The sequence below is a fragment of the Scylla paramamosain genome, chromosome 22, assembly GCF_035594125.1.
Source record: "Scylla paramamosain isolate STU-SP2022 chromosome 22, ASM3559412v1, whole genome shotgun sequence".
In the NCBI taxonomy this organism is placed as follows: Eukaryota; Metazoa; Arthropoda; class Malacostraca; order Decapoda; family Portunidae; genus Scylla; species Scylla paramamosain.
This window is the reverse complement of record NC_087172.1, coordinates 18,712,430-18,724,929: the sequence shown is the minus strand read 5'-3', so window position 1 is coordinate 18,724,929 and position 12,500 is coordinate 18,712,430. Positions and strand designations below refer to the sequence as shown.

At 43.0% G+C, this 12,500-nt stretch overlaps 1 protein-coding gene across 1 annotated transcript in view; it reads left to right on the top strand.

Annotated features, from left to right (window-relative positions):
* The window catches only part of LOC135111731 (neo-calmodulin-like), a 51,052-nt gene that overhangs the window by 32,794 nt on the left and 5,758 nt on the right, over positions 1 to 12,500 (top strand). Inside the window, 1 exon segment of the mRNA XM_064025394.1 lies at positions 11,477 to 11,586. Within this exon segment, the coding sequence (XP_063881464.1) occupies positions 11,477 to 11,586 (110 nt within the window).

Here is a 12,500-nt window from a genome sequence, read left to right as displayed (position 1 = left end):
GGGATGCTGCACAATGAAAGGAGAAATAGGATAACACTACTACTACTACTACTACTACTTAATCATTTATTCATCTAATCCTAATGTTTGTTTTCGAGAAATAAATAAGGAAAAGAAATTATTATGCTGCTGATGCTAATAATAGTAATGACGACGTGTGTGTGTGTGTGTGTGTGTGTGTGTGTGTGTGTGTCTAGTGAGGGTGGGTGGGCAGATATACAATGAATCCTCCATAAGAAAAGTTTCCGACAGAAAGGATGAAAAGCTTGAGAGGGAATGAGGTAAGAAGGAGAAGGTGGAGGAGAGGTGGAGGTGGAGGTGGAGGTGGAGGTGGAGGTGGAGGTTATTCCTGGCCTTAGTACGCACATGAGCCTCCTCCACAGACACCGCGACCTCCTCCTCCTCCTCCTCCTCCTCCTCCTCCTCCTCCTCCTCCTCCTCCTCCTCCTCCTCCTCCTCCTCGCAAGTCAAGGCCTCTCCTCACCCCGCCCTTCATGTGTCTCAGAAAAAAAAAAAGTGACGTTTCTTTAATGAGGACGCGGAAATATAATTGTCTTTTCTCTTTTATGTAGGATTATACATTGTTGTTGTTGTTGTTGTTGTAGGTGGTGGTGGTGGTGGTGGTGGTGATGGTGGTTGTAGTTGTATTGAGAAACAGGATACACGAGTACATTAAGCTCCGTGCACCGAACAGAAAAGAAATGTAGCATAGTTTGTATTGTTGTTTGGTGGTGGTGGTGGTGGTGGTGGTGGTGCTGGCGGTGGTTATAATGGTAAACACGTAATGGTGAACATTGCCTTACGAATAGGACTTACAAGCAAACGGACAGTCTGGATACAACAGAAAGAATCCAAGACAGACAGAGAGCAACAGCAATTATATATAGATAGGAACAGACAAAACTTTCACATACAAGACTTAAAAGAGTTACAGACAGAGGACTTCTATACTTCGGAACGGACAGAATTCTCACATACATCGCTTAGAATTAGACAGAAAGAGCTCGTGGACAGGAATGGACAGACTGAACTTTTACTTACGTGGCTTAGAATTAGATAGAAAGCTGCATAAGACACGAACTGACAAATTTCACCCACATGGCTTAGAATTAGACATACAGAGCTACAAGTACTACAGACAGACGAACAGACAAAACTTTCACTCGCATGGCTCAGAATTAAACTGACAGACAGAGATATTATAGGTAGGAACAAACAAAGCCTTCACTTGACTTAGCATCGAGCAAACCCAGCATAACATCCTTTCTGAGCCAACCTTGTGTGCTCTTCCATTCTTAAACTTTTCATGGCTAGACAAAAATTTTCCCCTTCAGTTCCTATAACTCTTTGAACGATACCTTTTTCCTGCAGTCTCGTGAATATTTCTGTACCGTAAAAGGGCAAAAATTGAGCTGTTGTCTCACTTTTATTTCTGTCCTAAACTCTCGTAAATATATCTGCACCGTAAAAGGACAAAACTAACGGGCTTCCTCACACTTCTCTCCTGCGTCACCATGCAAACAATTTTTAGTGCTAGGAAGGTTAAGAAAAGGCGACCAAAACAATAGAAGATTTAAACGATAGAGCTTTTTCCCACTTTCCTTTCCTGCGTCACCATACAAGCAACATAACAATAACCTTTCATGCAAACAGTGCTTACAGTGCTAGGAAAATTAAGGGAAGACAACTAAAACACTAGAAATTTTAAACTGTAGATGTTTTCTTACTTTTTTCATACCTGCGTCACCATTTAAACGGTAGTGGCTTTCTCACTTTCATCTGCTGCGTCACCATGCAAACAGTATTACAATAACCTCACATGCAAACCATTCTTACAGTGCTAGACAGGTTAAGAAAAGACTAAAGCACTAGAAAAGTTAAACGGTATAGGTATTTTCACTTCCCTCTCCTGCATCACCACACAAAACAACATAACAATACAGAGAAGGTAGAGGAAAGACAACTGAAGCTACTGGGAGGTTTCAACGGTGGAAGATGACCCGGGATTATGTAATAGGGGCAGATGAGTCGATGCAGCGATGAAGGGCGACCCAGCAGCGGCTCCTCTGTCTAAGGGTCCTTCGTGCATTGGTTCCGGAAGAGAAGGGCTTGAGATGCGGCCTCTCTTGGGAAGAACAGAGCTGGATGAGGCTGAGAGCATCCCAGTGACAGCATGGGGGGGAGGGCTTAGGGGCGACTGGTAGGAAAGGAGTTAGGGATGTGAAGAAGAGGTGGTAGCAGAGGAGGGAAGGTTAAGGAATAGAAGGAGAGGAGGGGAAGAAAGATGGAAGGAAAGGAGGAAGGGAAAAAATGATGGAAGGGGAGAAGGGAGGGTTAAGAAGGAATGGAAGGAGAGGAAGGAGGGAAAAAAGAGGGGATTGAAGGAGAGGAGGGAGAGGTAAAATGAGGGATGGAAGGAGGGGAAAAGGAGTGATGGAAGGAGAGGAGGAAAAGTAACGAAGGAATGAAAGGAGACGGAGGGAAAAAAAAGGAGCGATGAAGGAAAGGATGTGAAGAGGGGATTAGGAGAGAGGAGGTAAGAAAAATATAAAAAGAAAACGTTGGAAGAAATTTGGGAAGAAAGAAGGGAAAGAAATAATGGATATAGGGAAGAAGGGATAAAGGAGAGAAAAAGAGGAGGGAAGAGGAAATGGAGGGCAGGAAAACTTGTAAGAGGAAGGGAGGGAAGTAGTAAAGGAAAGGAGAAAGAGAGGAAAGAGGAAGGAAGAGAGAAAGGATAGGAAGAGGGGAGAAGGAGAAGAAGGCAAACAAGAAGGGAGGGAGGGAGGGAGGGATGAAGGAATTGAGGGAGGAAGGGAGGGAGAGAGAAAAAAAAAGTAAGGAAAAGACGAAAGGAATCAGATAAGGAGAGAGGATGGAAGGAGGAAGAGAAAGAAAGGAAAGAAAAGTGAAACAAAATAGGAAAATGATAGAAAAGAGTAAAGAAAGGGAAAGAAAAGAGAAGGATAGAAGCAGAGGAGAGAAGCGGCACAAAAAGACGTGTTATTTTAAGTCTGATGTAAATATGTTTAAATAAAAAAAAAGGGAAACAAAGGGGAAGGATGGAAGAAGAAAGGGAAGAATAGAAGGAAAGGAGGAGATAGCAAGGATAGAAGAAAGAAGGGAGGAATAGAAGAAAGGGAAGAGGAGAAGATAGATACTATTTTGGTTTGTGGTTCCCTTTCATCTAACAATTATTTGAGAACATTAAATCCCTCGGGGGTTCTCTCAGGTAGGCATACACTAACTGAATAGGCATAGAAGCCGTACACTGACTGGCCGCAGGTGTGTGTGTGTGTGTGTATGTGAGTGACCTTCAGTATATACGTAGATTGGTCATGGGAAATACGTTCTAACAGAATATTTTGTCTCTCTCTCTCTCTCTCTCTCTCTCTCTCTCTCTCTCTCTCTCTCTCTCTCTCTCTCTCTCTCTCTCTCTCTCTCTCTCTCTCTCCTCCGCCCTTCACAACACTTACCAACCTCACCACCACCACCGCACCACCACCACCACAACCACCACCACCATCGTCATCATAATGAACATTGAAAATTCCCCCACCCATCTCATTTCCTTATCGTGACTAGCCACTATCTTGCCTCACCATTTCCTCCTCCTCCTCCTCCTCCTCCTCCTCCTCCTCCTGCTCCTCCTCCTCCTCCTCGAGATGCAAGTGAATCAAAACCACATTATTTTTGTCCTCAGTCCAATTAGTTCAGGTAAAAAATTATATAATCAATAAGGAACGTGTATATTATTAAATAAATTGTGTGTGTGTGTGTGTGTGTGTGTGTGTGTGTGTGTGTGTGTGTGTGTGTGAATATCTCCTTTATGTACCACTACTGCTGCTGTTGGTGCTGCTCTACTACTACTACTACTACTACTACTACTACTACTACTACTACTACTACTACTACTATTACTACTACTACTATTACTACTACTACTACTACTATTACTACTACTACTACTACTACTACTACTACTACTACTACTACTACTACTACCAACAAAAACACCAGGAACAACAGCAACACCAGAAACAACAACAACAACAACAACAACAACAACAACAACAACTCAGCATTAGTTAACATAGACATACGCATATCCAGTTAATTAATTAGTATTCTTCCCTATTTTTTCTTTTATCCCCGAAACCGGCATCCTCACTTTTTTTATTCCGGGGAGTTTCAGAGAGGAGGAGGAGGAGGAGGAGGAGGAAGAGGAGGAGGAAGGTAGGGAGGGAGGCGCCGGGAAGAGAGGTTTTCCTTCAGTCAGTGTTGGAATCTTGGTGGTGGTGGGTCGGTGAAGTGCGCCGCTCTCTCTCTCTCTCTCTCTCTCTCTCTCTCTCTCTCTCTCTCTCTCTCTCTCTCTCTCTGTTTACTCTTTAAGTCTGCTCTTATTAACTCGTTGCGATGAAGCGAGTGGCCGTGTTTCCATGTGCGACTTCCCCGCCGTGTGTGTGTTTGTGTGTGTGTGTGTTTTAATGAGCTTCTTTGAAAAGCATCTTGCCGGGAGGTTGTGTTCTTCATCTTTTCTTCCGGTTCCAGTTGTGTTTTGGTGGCATAAGTGCGTGTGTTTGTGTGTGGCCGTGGGTGGCTGGGTAGTTGTGTGTGTGTGTGTGTGTGTGATTAACAGACAGACAGACACACTCTAGAAAGTTGAAGCAGAAAGGTAGACTAACAGGCTGACTGAGACTGACTGACCTGTCGGAAAGATAGACTCACCCATCCATCCGTTCACTCACTCACTCACTTTCGCAGGAAGGCAGGAAGACCAAAGACAAATTCTTCACACACACACACACACACACACACACACACACACACACACACACACACACACACACACACACACACACACACACACACCCAAAGACAGATATATAAAGACAGACAGACAGGAAAACTCAAAGACAGCTAAGTTTATAGACAGACGGACAGACATACACAGACAGACAGACAGACAAACAAACAGATAAAAACAGAGATAGCTAGTTATACAGACAGACAACTATGTACATTTTTACAGATAGACTGACAGACGCAGACAGACAGAGATACATATACATACAGATAGACAGACAGAGACCTATATACAGACAGACAGATATAGACAGACTCAAGTTTCCAATGTGTCACCTGAAATTTATTGAACCTGGACTAAAACAACTTTTCGATGGGTATTTTTTTTCCCTCACTTTTTTCTTCTCCCAAAGTTTTTTTTTTCTTTCCCTCCCTGAAGTGACAGCACAGGGAAGTTCAAAGTGGAGTTTTTCAAGTGGACTTTTTGTGTGCTTGCGTGTGTGGAGTACAGAGCGAGAAGAAGAGAGGAGAGAGAAGAGAGAGAGAGAGAGAGAGAGAGAGAGAGAGAGAGAGAGAGAGAGAGAGAGAGAGAGAGAGAGAGAGAGAGAGAGAGAGAGAGAGAAAATTTGTTGTGTGTTTAAGTAATTATGTATTTATTTATTCATTCATTCATTTGTCATTCTGTATTTTTGATTCGCTTTTGTTTTGTGTTCCTATTTATTTGTTTATTTATTTTCGTGTCGTGTGGGGATACACGCAAATATATATATATATATATATATATATATATATATATATATATATATATATATATATATATATATATATATATATATATATATATATATATATATATATATATATATATATATATATATATATATATATATATATATATATATATATATAACAAGTAACAATTACAGTAACATTCCATTAAAGCAATAACAACAGCACCACCATCACCACCACCTTCAACAACAATAACAGCATCACCACCAATAACAACCACCACCACCACCACCACCACCACCACAAAAAACATCAACAACAACATTATCTATAAAAACAAAAATAACATGCAAAATAATAGCACCATAATACTCTTACACCTCACCATTCACCACCACCACCACCACCACCACCCACCCCCTTCATCCATCATCAAGAGGTCAGGTAATGCGGTAATACCTGCACTTAACCACCCGCTGGCCTTCCCTCACCTTTACCTGGGGAAGACCCATCTCTCTTACCAACACTGGGAGAGAGAGAGAGAGAGATGAGAGAGGAGAGAGAGAGAGAGAGAGAGAGAGAGAGAGAGAGAGAGTTATGTCATCTTTTCATTACCTCTATCACACCTAACCTATACACACTACACTTTTATACAGGTGACACTAGTTAATTAAAGTGTCTAGAAATTATCAGGTGTGGGTAATATTAAATAATACCTTTTAAAAACACAAATATACTAGGAGAGTTTAGTCACCTTTCCACTACCTCCTCACACCTGATCCATGCACGCTAGAATTAACACAGGTGACTCGTTAATTAAAGGTGTCTAGGTGTATAAGATCAGGTGTGGGAAAAGATGTGTCTAGAAGTTTTCAGGTGTGGTTAAAGGTGTGTCTAAGTCGTCAGGTGCGGGAAAAGCTTTGTGTCTAAGGTTTTTATGTGTGGGTAATCTGTCTAGGGCTTTTCAGGTGTGGGTAAAGGTGTCTAGAGTTGTCAGGTGTGGGTAATACTAGCTAATGTCTTTTAAAACACCTGTAAATAATTAAGTAGGTTGATTAGATTTCCTTAAGTGTGTTTTTTTTTCTTAAGTCTTCTTATTTTTTTTTATTTTTTCTTTTTACGTGTTCTATTTTTCTCTTCTTTTTTTCTTTTTATCTGTTGCATTTTCTTTTTCTTCCTCTTGTATTTTTTCTTCATTCCTTCTTACCTATTGTTTTCGTTTCTTCTTATTTATTGTCTTTTCGTCTTTCTTTGTTATCTGTTTTCTTTTTTTCTTACCTATTGCATTTTTCTTTTCTTTTGTATTATATTTACTTGCTTATATTTTTTCTTCCTATCTATTAAATTTTTCTTTCTTCTTACCTGCTGCATTTTTTCTTCTTACGTGTCACTTTTTTCTTTTTCTTCCTACCTGTTGTATTTTTTGTGTTTATTTTTCTTTCCACCTGTTGTATTTTTTTCCTTTTCTTTTAGCCTATTTTATTTTTTCCTTTTCTTCTTACTTATTGTTTTTTTTTATCCTTTTCTTTTAACCTACTGTATTTTTTCCTCTTATTCTTACCTACTGTTTTTTTTATTTTTTTTTCTTCTTACCTGTTATATTTTTCCTTTGCTTCTTTTCTTGTCCTGTTGCCGCTTTCCTGGTCGCAGGTTCACGGAGGCCCCATGACGTGAATCTTGTCAGTCTGGTTAAGTCTCGTTTTGTCTGGAGAGCCTCTTCATTCTCTCTCTCTCTCTCTCTCTCTCTCTCTCTCTCTCTCTCTCTCTCTCTCTCTCTCTCTCTCTCTCTCTCTCTCTCTCTCTCTCTTCTTTGCGACCCACTTTTGCGGCTGTCTTGAGAGAGAGAGAGAGAGAGAGAGAGAGAGAGAGAGAGAGAGAGAGAGAGAGAGAGAGAGAGAGAGACTGACTTTCGCGTGCTTTAATCAATTTAAATAACGTCTCTGACATAGTTTTATAAAGTTGACCAATAATTCTCTCTCTCTCTCTCTCTCTCTCTCTCTCTCTCTCTCTCTCTCTCTCTCTCTCTCTCTCTCTCTCTCTCTCTCTCTTTGCAAGAAACTTCTGGTAAAAGTTGAAGATGACACATTCGCTCTCTCATTTTAGAGAGAGAGAGAGAGAGAGAGAGAGAGAGAGAGAGAGAGAGAGAGAGAGAGAGAGAGAGAGAGAGAGAGAGAGAGAGAGAGAGAGAATGTATATGCTCAATCAGTGACGTGATCAATACAATTTTACCTCCAGATATGGGAAGTTTAAATTTAGTACTCTCTCTCTCTCTCTCTCTCTCTCTCTCTCTCTCTCTCTCTCTCTCTCTCTCTCTCTCTCTCTCTCTCTCTCTCTCTCTCTCTCAACAAGGAGAAAGAAAAAAAAGTGTTTCACGTATAAAATTTATCACATTATTAGACTTTCCAAGAAACCACCCACCCTTTCTTTCCCCTTCCCTTTTTCTCCCCTCCCATTTCCCTTTCTCACTTTCCCTTTGTTTCATTATTCACCATATTTTTCCATTCCTCTTTTCTCTCCCTCTTTTCCCGCCTTTCCCTGCCCTTTCTCTTCCATAACATTTCCATCTTTCTTCCCTTTCCTCTTCTCTCACCTCTTTCTTACCTCTCATTCCCTCCCTCCATTCGCTTTTCTATTCCCTCTTTCTCAACCCTTTTTCCCCTTTCTTGTTTTCCCTCCCATTTCCTTCTTTCATTTTCCTTTTATTCTCATTCCTATCCTCTTTGCCCCTTATTTTCCCTCTCATTCCCCTCCCTCTCTTCCCTTTTTCTTCTCCATTTACTTTTCCTTATCCCTTCCCTTCCCTCCCCCTCCCCTCCCTTTCCCTCAATTCTCTCTTCCCCTACATCAAATCTTGCCTTCTTTCCCTTTTTTCCGCTCCATCAATTTTCATCTCATTTTCCCCTCTATATCCTCCTCCCCCTCTCCTCCTCCTCCTCCTCCTCCTCCTCCTCCTCCTCCTCCTCCTCCTCCTCCTCCTCCTCCTCCTCCTCCTCCTCCTCCTCCTCCTCCTCCTCCTCCACCTCCACCTCCTCGAATTCTACCTGCCCCCTAAACCTCTCAGGGAATAAACTTCGTGTCAATTCCATTTAGATTCTATGTTGACGAGTGTGTGTGTGTGTGTGTGTGTGTGTGTGTGTGTGTGTGTGTGTGTGCGCGTGCGCGCGCGTGCGTGCAGTTAGGTAGTTGGGTTAGGTTTGATATGTGCGTGCGTGCGTGTAAGTAGCTGGGTTAAGTTTGATTGTGTGTGTGTGTGTGTGTGTGTGTGTGTGTGTGTGTGTGAAATAGGTGTGTTGGTATATTTTATAAAGATACTGGTTTCTATTGCTTCTGATACACACACACACACACACACACACACACACACACACACACACACACACACACACACACACACACACACACCACACACACAGGCACGCAAATTTTACAGAAAGTTTTTACAAGTATTAATTTCATTCTAGAATACGTAACTTTCTCTCTCTCTCTCTCTCTCTCTCTCTCTCTCTCTCTCTCTCTCTCTCTCTCTCTCTCTCTCTCTCTCTCTCTCTCTCCTTTTTCTTCTTCGGACAGAGAAAAACCGCATCCTCTTACCTTAATTTCTTTTCTTTCAGCACCACTTCTTCTTTTCTCCCACTTGGTTTCTTTTCTTTACTTTTCTTTTCTTTCTTTATTACTTTTCACAGAGAGAGAGAGAGAGAGAGAGAGAGAGAGAGAGAGAGAGAGAGAGAGAGAGAGAGAGAGAGAGAGAGAGACAGACAGACAGACAGAAAGACAAACAGGCAGAAAGACAAACAGACAGACAGCCAGACGGACAGGGACAAACATTTGAATTAAAAGTCAGAGAACGCGAAACTTGTTATCAGTGCCGAGAGAGAGAGAGAGAGAGAGAGAGAGAGAGAGAGAGAGAGAGAGAGAGAGAGAGAGAGAGAGAGAGAGAGAGAGAGAGAGAGAGAGAGAGAGAGAGAGAGAGACCTCCACTGGAATAGACCTTTTTGTAACTTCTCCTTCATTCTCCCTCTCTCCCATCCAAGTGGCAGGGTCCTCCTCAGTCTATCTCGAGGAGGAGGAGGACGAGGAGGAGAAGTCTTCGTTAGTCTTCCTCACGTGTCCTTCTAGATTTGTTCTTGAAACATTTATTTAATGCGAGTCGGGGAGGGAGGGTGATAGTAGTAGTAGTAGTAGTAGTAGTAATCATGATCACCATCATCATTATCGTCACGTATTTTATAGTAACAAAAAAGTATAATGCTAATGTAATTTTGTATGAAGGCAAAAGAATTATTACAGTAAGGTATGTGATAGTTTAATTCTTTACATTGTACCCTTTAAATCATGTAGTAGTAGTAGTGGTAGTAGTAGTAGTAGTAGTAGTAGTAGTAGTAGCAGTAGTGGTAGTGGTAGTAGTAGTAGCAGTCAGTTACATTGCATACCTTTCTTCATCCGCGTCAATAATGAATACTCCAATGTGTGTGTGTGTGCGTGCGTGTGTGCGTGCGTGCGTGCTTGCGTGTATATACACACGTACGCGAAATCAACTACACCTTTGCGTTCGTATCCACGCGTGAGGCAGGAAGGATCGAGAGACACAAAGCAAAATAAAAAGAAGAGGCAGGAACGAATATGGAAATAACAAACCGATAAAAAAGACACTAAAAGACAGAAGATTAAACCATTGAAAATAACATAAAAGTGAGAGAGAGCCTTAATACCGCACCGTACGGAGAGAGAGGAAAAAAAAAAGAAAGAAAAAAGGAACAAGATAAAAACTAGATAAAACATACACGTAAAAAAGGGATCAAGAAAACACAAGAAACCACCACCACCACCACCACCACCACCGCCACCACCAGCACCACCACCACCAGCACCACCACCACCACCACCACCACCACCATGAGTCGCCAACCAGCGCCCTTAGCGGCCAGCCTCCCAGGGGGCGGGACTCAACTCTCCTCCGGTGCCCCTGAACCTCCCACGACTCCACGGAGGATGAGGAGGCGGGGTGAGAGGAGGCGCGGTGAGAGAGAGAGAGAGAGAGAGAGAGGGAGAGAGAGAGAGAGAGAGAGGGGGCGGGGGGAGGGGCATGATGATATGGAACAGGTCACGTAAAATAGTCCTTAGGATGATGAATGGAGAAAGTATGATGATGGAGGAGGAGAAGGAATATGAAGAGGATTAGGAAGAGGAGGAGGAATATGAAGAAGATTAGGAGGAGGAGGAAGAGGAGGAAGAATAGTATGTGGAAGAGGAAGAGGAAGAAAAAGAGTATGGAGGAGGAGGAAGAAGAATATGGACGAGAAGTGTATAACCTTAAGACATGAAGGCACGAAAGGAGAGAGAGAGAGAGAGAGAGAGAGAGAGAGAGAGAGGAGAGAGAGAGAGAGAGAGAGAGAGAGAGAGAGAGAGAGAGAGAGAGAGAAGCCAAAGGAGAGAGCCCGTGTCCAAAACCCACAACATTCTCTGGTTTTTCCCACATCATCCCCAACCCCCAACTTCCCCAGTACTCCTGCTGGTGTTGGGTATGTTCCTCCTCCTCCTCCTCCCTCCCCTCCTCCAGGCACAACCAGTATTTCCCTCCTCCTGTTGGTGTCAGTCTCCTCCTCCTCCTCCTCCTCCTCCTCCTCCTCCTCCTCCCAGGCACCACCAGTATTTCCCTCCTGTTGGTGTCCGCTCTCTCTCTCTCTCTCTCTCTCTCTCTCTCTCTCTCTCTCTCTCTCTCTCTGTTCCTTCTTCAGGTGGTAGAGACGAGTAAATCCTTCTAACTTTTCTTCCTGAAGGTGCTAAATGTGTTATTCTTCTCCCAATTCTCCATGTTGCTAGGAATGTCTCTATCCCTCTTCCTCCTCCTCCTCCTCCTCTTCCTCCTCCTTCTCCTCCTCCTCCTCCTCTTCCTCCTCCTTCTGCAGCAGGTGTTAATGTCTTGGGCCTCCTCCTCCAGGCGATGGCACCTTCAGCTTCAACGAGTTCGTGGAGATTGTGTGTAACATGGGCGGAGGTGGCGAGCGGCCAGCTGAGGACGAGGAGAAGGAGATGCGGGACGCCTTCAAGGTACTCACACACACACACACACACACACACACACACACACACACACACACACACACACACACACACACACATACTTTTTTATACATATCTCATTCGTTTACTTTTGATTTATTTTGTCTATTCACTTCACTTTTTATTCATCTTCACCTTCACTCAGAGTCCCCCAGCTTCCCTCCCTCCACTAAAAGGCATCTCCTCCACACCATCCTCTCCTCCCTCCTCTCTTCTACTCCTCATCTTCGACACTACTCTTCTCCTCTCTCCTCCTTTTTTTCCCATTTTTAAATCATCTTATTCCTCCTCCTCCTCCTCCTCCTCCTCCTTGCCTTTTAATTTCTTTATTCCTTCATCTCCAGCGTCATCATCTCTCTTCTCTCCTACTCCCCATCTTCCACACTATCCCTCCCATCTTCTCTCCTACTCCGTTCCTTCCCATTTCCATAATCACCCTCTTCCTCCTCCTCCCTACATTTCTATTCCTCCAGCTTCATCATCCTTTCCTCCCTCATCCCTCACCAATCCAGTGCCATACCCTTCTTCCTTCACTCCACCCCTCCTCTCTCCACTCCCTTACCTCCTACTTGATCCTCCCTCTCGGAATAGTTTTACCAGCAACTCCGCACTACTCTTTTTTGTTTCCCTCTTCTTTACACTATGTTGTCCGTCTTCCTCCTCTCCTCCTCCCTCCCTCCCTCCCTGATGTATAAACTCCAGTAACTTTTCTTCTCCCAGGAGGCCCATTGAGAGGAGAGGAGAGAGAGAAGAGAGAGAGAGAGAGAGAGAAGAGAGAGAGAGAGAGAGAGAGAGGAGAGAGAGAGAGAGAGAGAGAGAGAGAGAGAGGGATAACATTAACATCACATGGATAACCAGTATTAAAATAATACAGAATAATATGAATTGAAACTATTAATAAA